The sequence below is a fragment of the Pleurodeles waltl genome, chromosome 8, assembly GCF_031143425.1.
Source record: "Pleurodeles waltl isolate 20211129_DDA chromosome 8, aPleWal1.hap1.20221129, whole genome shotgun sequence".
Lineage (NCBI taxonomy): Eukaryota > Metazoa > Chordata > Amphibia > Caudata > Salamandridae > Pleurodeles > Pleurodeles waltl.
In genome coordinates this window covers 187,343,190-187,359,927 of record NC_090447.1, presented here as the reverse complement: position 1 = coordinate 187,359,927, position 16,738 = coordinate 187,343,190, and the positions used below count along the sequence as shown (strand labels likewise).

Sequence of the window (16,738 nt, the reverse complement as noted above, 5' to 3'; positions counted from 1 at the left end):
AGTATAGATAAGTCACCCCTCTAGCAGGCCTTACAGCCCTAAGGCAGGGTGCACTATACCATAGGTGAGGGCACCAGTGCATGAGCACTGTGCCCCTACAGTGTCTAAGCAAAACCTTAGACATTGTAAGTGCAGGGTAGCCATAAGAGTATATGGTCTGGGAGACTGTAAAACACGAACTCCACAGCACCATAATGGCTACACTGAAAACTGGGAAGTTTGGTATCAAACATATCAGCACAATAAATGCACACTGATGCCAATGTACATTTTATTGTAACATAAACCCCAGAGGGCCCCTTAGAGGTGCCCCCTGAAACCTTAACCAACTACCTGTGTAGGCTGACTGGTTTTAGCAGCCTGCCACACTCGAGACATGTTGCTGGCCACATGGGGAGAGTGCCTTTGTCACTCTGTGGCTAGTAACAAAGCCTGCACTGGGTGGAGATGCTATCTCTGACCACTCCCCTGTCCATCACCACCCCAGGGGTGGTGCCCAAAGCTCTTCCAGTGGAACCCTTGATTCTGCCATCTTGAATCCAAGGTGGGCAGAGGCCTCTGAGTTGCCAGGTCAGGCAGGTGACGTCCAAGGCTTGTTGGCATCTCCTCCAAGGGATCTTCAGGCTCTGTGTAGTCCCAGCCCCCAGCACTCATCCCTGCGACGCACAGCCCTCTGCGTGCTTCTCCTGCAGTGTGGGACCCTTCTCCAGTTGTGCTGCGTGGGCTCCTCTGCGACTCCTGGTTCCTCCTCCAGTGGATCTCCTGTGGGGGCTGCCTTTTCTTCTGTGGACTCTTCTTTGGGTGGTTTGGGGAAAACCCAATAACTTACTCCTTTCTTCCTGGTCGCTAGGGGGGCACTGTGGTACTTACCTTTGGGGTTTCCTAGTTCCCACAGCTACCCTCTACACATTCCACTTACCTAGGTGGGGGGGTCTGACATTCGCATTCCATTTTTTTTAGTATATGGTTTGGGCTCCCCCTGGGGTCCTACTGTCTAATGCTATTTGTACTGTTTTCTATTGCTTTCTAAGCCTATTTCTGATGACTAGTGTACATATCTAGTGTGTTAATTACTGCCTATTGGAGGGTTGCCTCTAGTACATTATGGTAATTGTGTCACTGAAATAAAGTACCTTTATTTTCGTAAAACACTGAGTGTTTTACTTCTTGGGTCTAAGTGCTGTGTAACTACAGTGGTATTGCATGAACTTTGCATGTGTCCTAGATGCTTGGTTGCTCATCCACAGCTATCTCTAGAGAGCCTGGCTTCTAGACACTGCCTACACTACACTAATAGGGGATACCTGGACCTGGTATAAGGTGCAAGTAACTTAGGTACCCACCACACACCAGCCCAACATCCTACAAAAATGTATTATAAGGAAACTATAAAAACCTTATTAGATTTATGAGGGGGATTAGAAGGTACTTCTGATTGTTATTTTGTATTTTATTTTGTAGGGTAGTATGTTACGTACCTTAAAGCCTTTATCATTTTATATATTACTGATTGAACTTTGAAATTATCTATTGTTATTTATTGGCCTATACTCTATTCAAAGCTGCTCCACCCTCCTGCTGTAAGCCTTGATTTCTCACTCAGCTGCCCCGAGGGCCCAAAGAGATTTTCTTGGCCGTCTACTTTAGAGTGTAAAAGTATGTTTCATGGTCCTGAAGAGGTAATGCAGAGAAATCACAGATGTTACAGGACCATATGAAAAGGCCTCCAAGTGTGGATGTAACTTAGTCCCAGACGAAGCCTATAAGCAGTAAATAGTTATTAATTGAAAGCCAGAAGCAGACTATGCAAGGAGTTGTGGGTTTTATTAGTACAAGGAATACCTCCACTAAACACAGGATAGGGAATGACGATCTTGGCCCAATCAAAATGTAAGACTAGTTTGAGACAGAATCCTAGGCACAAGCAGGCTATATATCCATCATGGACAAAGGATCGCCATCAGAATTACCACCATATTCTGAGATACACATAAGCTAAAGAAACAGACACCACCATTTTCCTTATACAGTGAAAATTGCAGACCAGACATACATGCACCACCCACACCTAACATTAGGCTAGGCAGGTGATCTGTAATGGGGACAGAATGGATGTGTATCCGAGAGAACTTGTAGGCACTCTCTCCACGGAGGCACAAGTTAAAAAAACATCCTTGTGTCCGTGAACTACAGCAATGCTGACACTACGATCAGTTACCACCAAGCCTGGGATGAGGAGACAACAACAAACATCACTCAAGGGAGTTTTACTTTGGGTACACCTTGTCAATACGCAGAACTGGCTAGTTCTAATTCTCGACGGAACAATAAATACAGGGAGCACAATGAATAAGGTGTACATTGTGTTCAATAAAGACAAATCAAAGGGCAGACAAAGTGTGAAGAACAGGGTGGTGGTTCTTTCCAATAACATAGTGGACTTTTGTCCCAACAGGAATCGCTGTATAACTAGAAGGACAAGTTACTAACCTTTGATAATGCCTTATCTGGTAGAGACACAGACTAGCTGCAGATTCCTTATCTTAGAATTATCCCCCAGGGCGTCAGACCAAATCCCGAAAGTTTTACTCAGCAGTACCTCTGCACATCGGTACAGGGCATCTAGAGACTTCGTAGTGATGTCGGCCCTGGACATGACATCAGAGGAGTACATACATTCCCTCCTCAACGTGCTGACGTCAGTTTCTTTGGTGAATAGAAGCCACAGAAAAACACAAAGCCACAGAGAAACTGGCAGTGAAATAGTGTATATGCCAACCAGGAAGGAAAGGACACGACCTGAGACCTACCAGAACAATAAAACAGCTGAGATCATCCCCAGCGAGACTGAAGAGTACACAGTTCGCAAGAGGGGAGGATGAGTGGGTCAATAAGGAATTTGCGCCTAGTCTGTCTCTCTACCAGATACGTGTTACCGAAAGTAAGTAACTTCTCCGTCTGATAGAGACAACTAGCCACTGATTCCTTAACTTAGAACTAGATACCAAAGCAATCCCAATCAAAGAGGAGGGATGTGAATGGATCGCACGAGTCTTGCAAAGAACAACCTAGCAACGAAGAGGAAATAACCAGGCACGGGACAGACACGGCAGGAAGATAACAGAAGTTACCCACAGGAAAAAATGACTGGCATATCAAAAGGGGATATGTGAAGTCAAGACTGGCAGTGAAAGTCCCGACAGGGAGCGTGGAATCATCCATGACAACGGGGCAGTCAGAGTTGCTAATAAACAGCGGCATGAGAGAAAAGAGTAAACCTGTCCCCATTGGACCTCAAGAGATAGATGCGTAAAACATGTGAAAGAGACCGTGAAAAGAATAGACGGAAAAGAAGTCCGAGAGACCAAAATGGGTATCAGAATGACTAGAGTAATGTTCAAGGGAGAACTATCTCACAGCAGAATGGAATAGCACCCCAGCAAAGCATATATATGAAGAACACACAAGCCAAGGCAGAAGGCCACGATTCACCAAAGAATAGACTAGAACACTCTACAATACAAGCAGTAATGGTTGCCCTGAAGAACCAGGGAAATAAATGTATCCAGAACCCAATGGGTTAATAGAATTGAAAGGACCAGAAAGGATCCGTGCAAAAATTGCAGAGTGTACATACACAATAACAAAGCAGGTATTATAGAAGGGCTAAAGACAGAACCCTTGAAGTGGAAATGGAACGACATAGGGTAAAAGAACCTAACATTCCCATGTGTACACAATCCAAAGAATGACATTGAGAATAGAAATGAAGGGGAAAAAGGAACCACTGTCAACTAAAACAACCACGAAGAGGCAACAAATGCGGCTATGCATGGGAACGAAGGGCGGAATAATCATCCACTCAAAAAGGGCTGAAAGAACTGTGCAGCATAGAAGCACAGACCGGAGAAAGAAGCAAAGCAAATAAAACCATGGAAGAGGAATCAAACCAGCCATGGCAACCAGAAAGGAAAACCATGGCAAGAAAGTAACAAAAACATTGAGACATGTCAAGAGACAGACTCCGAAAAGAGCATCACCACTAAGAGTGAGTGAGTATGAACGTGGCCATGGGTGCACAGAAAATCCAGAGGGTAAGAACAACTGGAAAATGAGAATATGGCTGGAAGCCAAGGAAGCACTTGAATAATCTGGAAAATGTGAAAGGAAAACACTTACTGCATAGAAGAAAGGCAGTACCACCCCTGAGCCATAAAATATGTAAAGGCTGAGAACCAACCAGTGTCAATGGAAAGAATACAGACATCGGCAAGAAAGAAACCGCACACATCCCAAGTAATCACAGTGGAAAATGAAAAAAAGGAGTAAGCCAACGAAGAAAGCTGTAGGAAAGCATGCGCAACCCAGGGTTGGAACCACTACCATACTGCTCCTGCTGGAGCGAGAGGAAAGGGTAAAGCATGGTGGTAGAATAACATGCAAAAAAACAAAGGAGTCCATTGAAAAGGTAAGAAAGATCATAGGTTCAACCCATGGAAGAGTACGTACTGCAATGGAACACACAATATCCTGCGTGAAAGAGAGATGGTTAGTAAAACACCACAGGAGAACTTCAAGCCCCAGGAAGGTCCCAAAAGGAACCAGACAGGTTGTTATAGTCGGGTGAAAATCGAAAGGGAACAAGGGGCAATGAGGAAAGGTGACCTTGCCAGTGGATAGTACCGTTCCCGTAATATTTTTATTTATTTATTTTTTTAGTATTTATAACATGTTTTTTGTTTTTTTACTGTGAAAAAATAAACATGCAGTAAGCGACCACGAGAAGCCCCAAGACGGTGGGAATCTGCAAAAGGCACCAATATGGGCCAGCAAACCGAGAAAGACAAGGTCTAATATAGAACCTATGTAAAAGATAGGGAAACACCCTTCCGTAGAAGAGTAAAAAGATAGCGCTAATGGCAGTAATCCTAAAATAAGTTAGGAAAGGAGTGGCTCCCGGAGAAATACAAGAATGTGTCCTTACTTGGTACACTTGGAACACTTGTCGAAAGCATTCATAACATATGGCTTTAACCACTAGTCCCACCCATTCTTGAAAGGGCACGGAGCACCATCAGTACAAGCTCAACAAACCTAACAAGGGTTGAAGCTTCAACAAAAAACAGGAGCATACACCAGAGCGAACCAGAACTATAGGACTGCAATAAGTGCAAGAAACATAATAGGAAAGGGTGGGTGCAAAACAAAACCCACACCTGGTAGGAACTTGGAAAGCCAAGAAGACTTGCAACGGAGTAGGCAAGTGGTCCAGAAGAGGATGGTACATCAGAGCCCCAACCACGAGAATCCCGAGAATGGTGCGAAGCAGAATTTGCATGCGCACCAAAAAGAGACTTTTCAGCAAATTGCATATCAAGGAGAACACCTGCACAAGAGGTGAAAAATTAGAAGGTGACAACCAAGCCCTGCAATGCATGGCAACAGACGCATCCATGAGCAGGTAGCATTCATGCCAGTACGAACCGTGATTCAAGCAGCCAGCCGACCGTCTCTGATCAAAGATGTCAGGGCAGTACGAGCATCCTCACGGAGAGATGGCAAACTCTTTACGGAGCCTCAGAGAGCATGCAAGAAGTGAACCACCACACAGGAAGTGTTAGTGGAGCATAGGGCAGCACTAGAGGAATCAAACATTCACCTACCAGCAGCGTCTAGCTGTCCAGCGTTTCAGTGCGGCAGGGCAGGAGGAATCGGCTCCACGTCAGGAATGCCAAAGGCAGCTTGCACCACAAAACTATGAGTAGGGTGGTGGCAAAAGCATAAGGGATCCTCCTGTGCCAGTCGATGCCTGTGGGATATAGAGTGGTCCAGGAAGACTTACTTGGAGATGCCAATGGACCACCGGCCGTCGATGGGACCAGACGCAAACGACTTCTGGAATGCTTCCCAGGACCACGAGGAAGAAGACTGACTACTACGCTGCCGGTAAGACGACTTGTCCACCCGTGCCGCCAGAAGCTTCATACGACACTCTCTCAAGGATTTAGACTTCAGACAATTTCAGGCGTTGCAGTCGTCGGCATCGTGATGAGAACCCAGACACCACAATCACACCTAATGGGAGTCCATGACCGACATTTGCCTGGGTACAGGACGCACAGGGTTTAAACCCAGAAGGCATATACCGTATTCTGGAAAAGTGGAAGAAAAAAAACACACGAAAAAAATCGGGAGAAAGGCCAAAAGGGCCCCAGGGGGAGCGCTACACCAGATCCCCGTTGCTGCACAGAAACAAATAAACTGACATCAGCATGTCGGAAGAGGGAATATGGACTGCCTATGTCATGTTCGGGGACCACGTGGCTGCTGAGTCGCTCGACGCCCTCTACCGACGCGCAGAGGTACTGCTGAGGAAAAATTTCCAGATCCAGTCTGATGCCTAGGGGAGAAGTCTAAGATAAGGACTCTGCAGCTAGTTGTCTATCAGATATGGATATTTTCCATGTTCCTAAACTCCAAGCCCCTTCATTACCAGAAGGCACTGTCATTTAACTGGATAACTCCAATTAAAGTGATGCTGCTGACAGACTTCAACACTGTTTTGTGGGCTCTACTTTAAATTTTTCAAAGTCTCCGTTGTTCTCCACTGGATCACTCAATTCTAACATCCAGGTCAATAGCCAAGAAAAATGGGGTCTATTTCCCTGTACTTTGAGAGTTCAGAGTTAAGATGGAATGAGTGTATGAAGCCTTACAAACATTTTAAGACCCAGTACAAGGTGGAAGGAGTAAGCACATGAGGTAAATCTACAATACAACTGTTATTGTAGGCTCTGCCATAGGCAGGGCACACGTCTATCCAGAGGGTCCCAAGACTTTGGGGCTTACACTTGGGAGGGGCTAGATTTCAGTTATAACAGTTGCCATCAAATACGTTGATGGCTTTTCCAGCCTCATGAGTGGAGAGAGCATTAACCTTTGGGAGTTAGGCCACCTGAAAGTCTTAAGATTGATTTTAAAGAAATTATAGGGTTGAGCGCAAACTCAAGATAATTTTCTTTCAACAAAAATCAGACTAAGATTTTTTATTCAACAGTGGGACGCATTACCTGTAAATGCTTCAACTTTAGGTAAACAAATACAGTGTATCCCACAAGTTGTGTAGCACAAATAGTGTAATGAACTAAATGAAATGTGTTCATATTTGATGATGTAACTAGAGTAGGCTTGTCAGCTTGTCGAAAGATTTAAATCACTCAAATTAGAATCTTGACACGTAGAGTTTGTAGGAAGGCTGGCCTGGTCTGTGGTGGACACCAATGGTGTTTACCAAATATACCAGGTCTTGGCAACACTTATTAGTTAGTGAACAGTTTCTAGAAAGCCAGGGCTCTCTAGTGATAGCTGTAGTGAGCAGCCAAGACTTATCTAGGAGGAGTGTAAAGCACTTGCAATACCACAATAGTCACACAGCAACATATCCCACATGAAAGGTACCACACAGTGTTGCAAAAATAAATGTACTTTAGTACAGTAACACTGGACTAAATTACCTCCTGTTAGGGGTCTACCTATAAGCAAGCATACACTGTATATACACTAAGTACTAGGAATTACCATAGAACAACAACAAATATTGGTAAGAAATAGCAGAAAATAGCTAGGGGCCTATAGGTGGTTGAGGGGTGGGGGGATTTGGAAACCATATAGTAAAATAGTGGAATGCATAATTAGTCCTCCCCCAAGAGGTAAGTACCTAGATGACCCCCAACGACCAGGAGAGCAGGGGTAAGTTACCTGGTGTTCCCATAGGCTAACCAGGGGACTAGGAAAAGGAAGTCTGCTAGAACAGAACCAGTCTAGTGGAACCTAACGGTGGATTCTAGATGAAGAGGACCTTCAAAAAAAGAGGATAGAGTCCATTCCACGCAGAAGTGTCCAGGTGGGGCAGGAGCCACTGCCAACCCTTCTGTGGGAGAAGATCTGGGTCGACAGTTGAAGATGAAGGTCAGCTGTGGAGCCCAGGAGCTGCAGAGGAGTCTCTGAAGTCATGCAGAAGCTGTCCCAGCAATTGGTGGTCACGGACGTCAGCTACTCGTATTGACCAACCAGATGCTCCCAGGGACCTCTGCACATGTTTACAAGATGGTAGAAACAAGTGGCCACCACCTAGAGGAGCTCTGGGCACCACCCCCAGGGAGGTGATGGACAGTGGTCACTCCCCTATCCTTTGTCCAGTTTTGTGCCAGAGCATGGACCGGGGATCCCTGGACTGGTGCAAACCGGATTATGCAAGGAGAACATCAAATGTGCCCTTCAAAGCAGTCTGGAGGCATGGGGAGGCTACCCCTTCATAGCCCAGTAATGCCTATTTCCAAGGTAGAGGGTGTTGCATCCCCTTTCCCACAGGAAATCCTTTGTATTGCCTTCCCCTGCATGGGCTGGTCAAGAAGTAGGAGGGCAGAAATCTGCCTCAGCGTGGCCTGCTTGCAAACACTGGAAGGCGGATAGAAGCAATACTGGGGGGGGGGGGGTCCCTCTAAAGAGCCCCCAGAGTGCATGGAATCATGCCACTAATAGTGGTATTAGCACTGGGTAATGATTCCAACATGTTAGATACCAAACACGGAGTTAACGTTATGTAGCTGGACCACAAGTGACCAGTACATGATAAAACAGCTTCCCCGCACTTGAGAATTCCAGTGAGTTAGAACTGGAGTTGGTAGGGGCACCTCTGCTCATGCAGGGGGGGTGTAACAAAGAAACCTGCACCCTGCCCTTTGGGCTGAAAGGGCCTACCATAGGGTTGACTTACAGTGACCTGGTGTAGTGACTAGTAGTTAAAGGGTGCATGTACCTTTTCACTCAGGCTGCAAATGGCAGGCCTGCAGACAGTTTGCCTGGCTCTCATGGGTGGTATAGTACACGTGGAAGCCCATGGGGGGGACCCACGGTATACCAATTCCCTGGGTACCCAAGTACCATATACTAAGGACTTACAGGGGTACAGCAGTATGCCAATTGTGGGGTGTATATGGTACCAAGTCAACCAAATGTAGAGAAGAGTGCACAATCACTGGGGTCCTGGTAAGCAAGATCTCAGTGAAAACAGCCTAAGCACATCGATATCAAGCAAAAAGTGGGGGTAACCATGCCAAACAGAGTGACTTTCATACAGTTTGCAAATGAAGAACGTCGAACATGCACAGTAAGAATTGCGTATCCAGTACTGAACAGTCAATTATGCAATCAGTCATAAAACATTGCTGCAACAACCCTGCATTTATCAGTTAAATGTTCAAACCTTTGCCCGACACCTGTATATAACATTGTTTAATGGCAACTGTGAGCCATAATCCAGAGAATAGAAAAGTAAGCAGTATGAATATACCATTATTGGTGCACGAATGGGAATAGGCATAGGAACTGGTAACGATGGAGGCATTGGTGATATTTCCTTTGGTTGTACTTTTTCAGCACCTCCATTTTGCGGAACTTCCTTTTTCTCTGTTTTTTTCAGTAACTCTTTCCAATCTACAAAACAGAGAAAACTATTTAATCTGTAGTCTATAATCAAACAGGATACTTTCACCAGAATTTCTCAACTAATATCAGGTTGCATGAATGTCATCCTTAACTTCAATGATCATTAACACAAAACACAATATATCTCAAAGCATAGCCATAAAATAAGTAGGATAAAAAGCAATGAACATTTTACTTACCTGTAGAAAACTGTTTGTGGCATGCAGTGCATATTCCTGCCCTCTAGTGTTGGGCTAGATGTGTGCAACTTGTTTTTCTTCAAATAAGTATTTCTAGGCACGAGGAGTAGTATAGGAAGTTGGCTCTGTATATACTATCTCAAAGTGAGAGAGTGTGCACATAGTCTAAGGGTTCCCCTTAGAGGGTGATAGTGGCAAAATTAGATAGTACTAATCCTTTATTTTGTGGTAGTGTGTTCGAGCAGTAAGCTTATCAGAGGGTAGTGTTAAGCATTTCTTGTACACGCACAGGCAATAAATGAGAACACACATTCAAAGACTTAACTCCAGGCCAATAGGTTTTTATATAGAAAAATACATTTTCTTAATTTATTTTAGAACCACAAGATTCAGAATTCAAGTACGTACATAAATTGTAAGGTACTTGGGCATAGGTAAATATGGAACTTTGAATTACAACAATAATGTACACAGTTTCAGCAAAAATGGCAATAAGCTATTTTAAAAGTGGACACTGCAACAATCAACAGTTCCTGGGGGAGGTAAGTATTGGTTAGTTTCTCAGGTAAGTAAAGTACTTACAAGTTCAGTTTCTGGGGCATAGGCAGCCCACCGTTGGGGGTTCAAGGCAACCCCAAACACCCAGCACCAGCAGGGTGGGGGGTAGGGGAGTGCAAGTAGGCACACAAAGCACGCCCACAGAGGAGACCGGGTGCGTGGGCAAACAAGGCGTCAGGTTTATAACTGAAATCAATGGAGAGGCCCGAGGGTCACTGACTATGCAGGCAGGGCACAGGGGGGCTTCTCGGGGCAACCACCGACTGGGCAACGATAAGGGCCACCTGCTGGTCATTCCTACACGGGTAGTTGGTTTCTCTCTTCCAGGTGTCGGGTTCTTTGTTACTGGGCAATTGCAGTCAGGGGGAGCCTCTGGATTCTCTCTACAGGCGTCGCTGTGGGGGTGCAGGGAGGTAGTCTCAGGGTGTCCACATCATGGGAGTTGCCTGGGGGTCCTCTCTGCAGGTTTGGTTCTTCTGGACACAAGCCAGGGGCATCGGGTGCAGAGTGTTCTCACGCTTCCGGAGTGAGGCTGGAGTCCCTTTAAAGATGGCTGTTTCTTTGTTTCTTGGACAGCGCCGCTGTCCACTGGAGTTTCTTGGTCCTTTGGTTGCAGGGCAATCCTCTGAGTCCTCAGAGGTCGCTGATCCCACTGGATGCGTCGCTGTGCAGGTTCTTTGAGTCTGGAGGCAGGCTGATAGGGCTGGGGCCAAGTCAGTTGTCATCTCAGTTGTCTCTGCGGGGCTTTCAGGTCAGCAGTCCTTGTTGTAGGTGGACAGGAATCTGTTTTCCTGGGTTCAGGGTTGGCCCTAAATACTCAATTTAGGGGTGTGTTTAGGGATGGAGGGCAGAAGCCAATGGCTACTGTCTCTGAGGGTGGCTACACCCTCCTTGAGCCTCCTCCCTGTGGGGAGGGGGGCACATCCCTAATCCGATTGGGGGGAATCCTCCAAAGTAAGATGGAAGATTTCCTAAGGCAGGGGTCACCTCAGCTCAGGACACCTTAGGGATTGTCCTGGCTGGAGGGCAGCGACTCCTTGTTTTTCTCATCATCTCCTCCAGACTTGCCGCCAAACGTGTGTGTGTGGGGGGGGGGGGGGGGGGGGAGATCTCCACTAGCTGGAGTGCCCTGGGGCATTGTAACACGAAGCCTGAGCCTCTGATGCTCACTTCTAGGTGTTACAGTTCCTGCAAAAAAAAAAAAAAAAACGGGGGGTGGGGGTTGAAGAACTTCCACCCAGTGCAGGCTGAAGGATTGGGTAAAATACAGGGGCCATCTTCTAAGATACTCTCTGTGTGCATTTTTTTAAATAAATCCAGCACTGGCATCAGTATAGGTTTATTATTCTGAGAAGTTTGATACCAAATTTCCCAGTATTCAGTGTAGCCATTATAGAGCTGTGGAGTTTGTTTTGACAAACTCCCAGACCATTTACTTAATATGGCCACACTGTAAGAATATACTTAGACACTGTAGGGGCATATTGATCATGCAGCTATGCCCTTCACCTGTAGTATAGTGCACCCTGCCTTAGGCCTGCTAGAGGGGTGACTTACCTATGCAACAGGCAGTATTTTGTGTGCATGGCACCCTGAGGGGGGATGCCATGTGGACTTTGCCTTTTTCTCCCCACCAACACACACAATCTACAATTGCAGTGTGCATGTGTTAGGGGTCCCTTAGGGTATCACAACACATGCTGCAGCCCTTAGGGACCTTCCCTGGTCATAGGGCCCTTGGTACCACTGGCACTTTTTACAAGGGACTTATCTGTGTGCCAGGGGTGTGCCAACTGTGGAAACAATGGAACATTTTTAGTGATAGAACACTGGTGCTGGGGCCTGGTTAGCATGGTCCCAGCACACTTCTCAGTCAAGTCAGCATCAATATCAGGCAAAAAGTGGGGGGTAACTGCAACAGGGAGACATTTTCCTACAGATGTTTTATGGGGTACAGATTCACACTGGTCCGGGTGAACCAGGATCGGAAGCAGGGAGCCAATGAGCAAGCACCTTGCTTTTATAATCAATGTTGAACATTGATAGAGGGCGGTAGGAGCTTACTTCTAGGGGATTCTGGCCAGCTTTGGGCAACACCACAATAAGGGCCTCTCTAAGGGATTCAGGCAGGAGTCTGCTCTTGAGGGCCTCCTGATATATCTTAAGTAATTTAGGAGCAGAGTGGCCCTTAGGTCGTATAAAATTGCACCATGAACCAATTGGTTCCTAGCTGTAAGGGGTGTTTTCATTCCTGGACCTGCAACAGGGTCATACGGGGGAGGTCAGCTACTCAAATGTAGTTCCTGAACTGGCCAAAGGGTAACTCGGGAAGGAGAATAGAGCGCCGCTTAGTATTTGGCAAATACCGGATTGATATCTGCCTGCGTATTGACGGTATCACCTGCTGGAGTGCGGATGGCTCCTTCCAGGGTCCTCGGCTGCACAATAGCCAGGCCAAGATGTTTCCTGGTTTATCACAGTCTGCAGGCTGTCATGCCAGCTAAGCTCTGTAGTCTTCAGTGCAGGGCTGACTGGTTTTTGCCAGCCTGCCACTGAGACGAGTTTCTGACCCCCCTGGGGTGAGATCCTTTGTGCTCTCTGAGGCCAGAAACAAAGCCTGCACTGGGTGGAGGTGCTTAACACCTCCCCCCTGCAGGAACTGTAACACCCAGAAGTGAGCCTCAAAGGCTCCGGTTTCGTGTTACAATGCCCCAGGGCACTCCAGCTAGCGGAGATGCCCGCCCCCTGGACACAGCTCCCACTTTTGGCTGCAAGTCCAGAGGCGAGAATGAGAAAAACAAGGAGGAGTCACCCACCAGTCAGGACAGCCCCTAAGGTGCCCTGAGCTGAGGTGAGCCTGCCTTTAGGAATCCTCCATCTTTGTTTTGGAGGCTTCCCCCCAATAGGAACAGGGATGTGCCCCCCTCCCCTCAGGGAGGAGGCACAAGGAGGGTGAAATCACCCTCAAGGACAGTAGCCATTGACTACTGCCCCCTGACCTAAACACATCCCTAAATTTAGTATTTAGGGGTGACCCTGAACCCAGGAAATCAGATTCCTGCAACCTGAAGAAAGAAGGACTGCTGACCTGAAAGCCCTACAGAGATGACGGAAACACCAACTTCCTTGGCCCCAAGCCCTACCGGCTTGTGTCCAGACAAAGAACCTGCACAGCAACGCATCCAGTGGGATCAGCGACCTCTGAGGACTCATAGGATTGCCCTGCACCTAAAGAACCAAGAAACTCCTGAGGACAGCAGCACTGTTCAGAAACTGCAACAACTTTGCAACTTTTTAGCACCTTCCAAAGAACTCTCTCTTCCCGCCGGAAGCGTGAGACTTCTCACTCTGCACAAGACGCCCCCAGCTCGAGTTTGGAGTAACCAACACCGGAGACACCCTGAGTCGACCTCCCTGCACCCGCAGCCCTCAGGACAGAGAGGAACCACCTACCAGGGCAGGAGTGACCAGCAGGCAGCCCTCATCCTAGCCCAGTTGGTGGCTGGCCTGAGAAGCCCCCCTGTGCCCTGCCTGCATCGCCTAGGTGACCACCGGGTCCCTCCATTACTTTCTATAGCAATCCCGACGCCTACTTTGCCTACTGCACCCGGCGGTCCCTGTGCCGCTGAGGGTGTGTTTTGTGGGCTTGTGTGCATCCCCCCCAGTGCTCTTACAAAACCCCACTGATCTGCTCCCGGAGGACGCAGGTACTTACCTGTAAGCAGACTAGGACCGCAGCATCCCTGTTCTTCATAGGCGCCTATGTGTTTTGGGCCCTCCTTTCACCTCTGCATCTGACTGGCCCTTTGTTTCTGGTGCTGTGGCTTCGGGGTTGCCTTGAACCCCCAACGGTGGGCTGTCTATGCCCAGGAGACTAAGTGCTTTACTTACCTGAGAAAACTAACCAAACTTACCTCCCCCAGGAACTGTTGAATTTTGCACTGTGTACACTTTTAAAATAGCTTATTGCCATTTTAACATAAGCTGTGTGTGCAGTTTTAAATCAAAGTTCTATACTTACCTGTGTAAAGTACCTTGTATTTTATGTATTTACTTCAAATCTTGTATCTTGTGGTTCTAAAATAAAATACATTTTCTATATAAAACCTATTGGTCTGGAGTTAAGACTGAGTGTATGTTCTCATTTATTGCCTGTGTGTGTACAACAAATGTTTAACACTACCCTTTGATAAGCCTACTGCTCGACCACACTACCACCAAATAGAGCATTAGTATTACCTAATTTTGCCACTATCAACTTCTAAGAGGAACCCTTGAACTCTGTGCGCACTATCCCTCACTTTGAGATAGTATATACAGAGCTAACTTCCTACAGCAACATTCTACAATACTAGGCGCTTGAATTACATTATGGGCACAGTTAGAGAACTGACAGTGGTAGTTGCTCTGGACTTCGAAAAGGCTTTCAACACCCAGGGGTGGTCGTTCCAGCTCCTGGTGCTGGAGGCGTTTGGGATGGGGCTGGCATTTCTGTGATGGGTCAGTCTCATCTACACTGCATCTAGAGTGAGTGTGAGGACAGAAAACCAAATAACCTGCCAGTTTGATAGCAGGGGTATGCGTCAGGGCTGTTCTTTATTGGCAATAATCTGTGCATTGGTCTCTGTTGCTGGCGAAGGGCCTGGACTGCGGCATAGCAATACTACCAGTCTGGCATACAGCATCCTTGTATGCAGACGTTGCGCTGATTTATTTCCAGCATTACAAACATGTGATGCCGAAGCTATTTCGCATGCTCGATCTTTTTTAGAGAGAAGTTGGGCCTTCGTGTTAACAGGGGTAAAGTCCTACATATTCCTTCAACGCAAGATGTGGAAGAGGTGAGATTGGAGGATGGCCGCCTTCCACGGCGATATGAGACATTTGGGCATTGACATGTATCATACAGAAATAGACCTCCTTCAGGGCAACCACAAGAAGATCCTAGCGTTGAGGCATCAATCTTTGGACTTCTTGATGCGCTTCTTCTCTTTCCAAAGGGCTGAGCTTTCATAGTGGTTCTTATACATTTCCGGGGCAATTCCGGAGGTTCGACCAGAGTGTTTTTGGAGATCTCTGCAGGGGTGGGGCTCGTAAGAGGGTTTGCATCCAGATGCTTCAGCATCTGTTGCTGAAGGCAGTTTGGCTGTTCCTAAACTTGAGCTCTATTTTGCAGCAACACAGCTACAATGCCCCATGCGGTGGCTGGCAGGTGATCAAATGGGCGAGATTGGGGTTATTTGGGAGCAGCTGGCTGAAACAGGGATCTTAGACTGGCTGCTCTCACAAGGTGGCACGTCCAAGGACCTGTGAACCTTGGCTCACATTGCCAAGACCTCCTAGAATAGACATGTGCAACACAGATGGGGAATGGTGCTGTACACACCACAGCTGCCACTGTGAAGTACGCCGGGGGTGCAGGCCCCAAGTTGAGGACATGACAACCCTGTGGCGCGAAGCAGACTTCCCCAGCATGGTGGACCTCTATGAGGATGGATGGCCCCCCTATGCTCTTTCAAGGCGTCTACAGGCTAGGGGTGGGAGCGTTTTTGGCTTACAATGCACTCCTCCTGGTAATCAGAAATACTTGGAACTTGGTGCAGGATGAGTCAACTGTACATCAAGGCTTGCAAAGTATTTCGACACATGGCCAGTGAAGAAAGGCAGTTACAATGGTATATATGGCCTTACAGAAAGCAGACACTGGGACAAGCTTTGCCCAGTAGACACAGATAGGACGATGCCGAAACCTAAACAATAGAAAATGGCCACAGAGCAGGTGAAATGGGTGTCACTCAATGTGCACCTCAAGTTTGCCCAGTTCAACTACCTGCACCATACCTATTTCACACCTCATAGGTTATACAACATGTTCCAGATGATGGCCCCGCTGTAGCAACACTGCAGTCATACGGATGCAACATTATTATAATTTTTTATTTAACATATGGTGTGGGGATTCCCACCACTGGCGCGAAAATGGGAGAGTCATGGACAACATCTCAGACCTTGTTGATGTGCGCCTACAACCCAATCCCTTGCTTTGCTTTCTAGGCGGTCACTAAAGGTACTACACGTGTAGGAAGCTGGCTCTGTATATACTATACCAAAGTAAGGTATAGAGTACACAGAGTCGGGTGGCTCTCCAGAGGCTTTACAGAGGTTAAAGTAGATAATACTAATCCTCTTTTTTGTGGTAGTGTAGTATCAGTTAGGTTTATCAGAGGTGTAAGGAAATGCCTCCTTGGCATGGTTACCCCCTAACCTTTTGCCTTTGCTGATGCTAAGTTTTGATTGAAAGTGTGCTGGGACCCTGCTAACCAGGCCCCAGCACCAGTGTTCTTTCCCTAAACTGTACCTTTGCTTCCACAATTGGCACATCCCTGGTACTCAGATAAGTCCCTTGTAACTGGTACCAAGGGCCCAGATGACAGGGAAGGTCTCCAAGGGCTGCAGCATGTCTTATGCCACCCTGGGGGCCCCTCACTCAGTAC

The 16,738-nt window shown here is 47.0% G+C and overlaps 1 protein-coding gene across 1 annotated transcript in view; it reads right to left on the bottom strand.

Moving 5' to 3' along the window:
- Window positions 1-16,738, bottom strand: part of SCAF4 (SR-related CTD associated factor 4) — an 860,634-nt gene that overhangs the window by 290,447 nt on the left and 553,449 nt on the right. Inside the window, exon 19 of the mRNA XM_069204042.1 lies at window positions 9,353-9,495. Coding sequence (XP_069060143.1) covers window positions 9,353-9,495 — 143 coding nt within the window. The remainder of the gene's footprint in view (window positions 1-9,352; window positions 9,496-16,738) is intronic.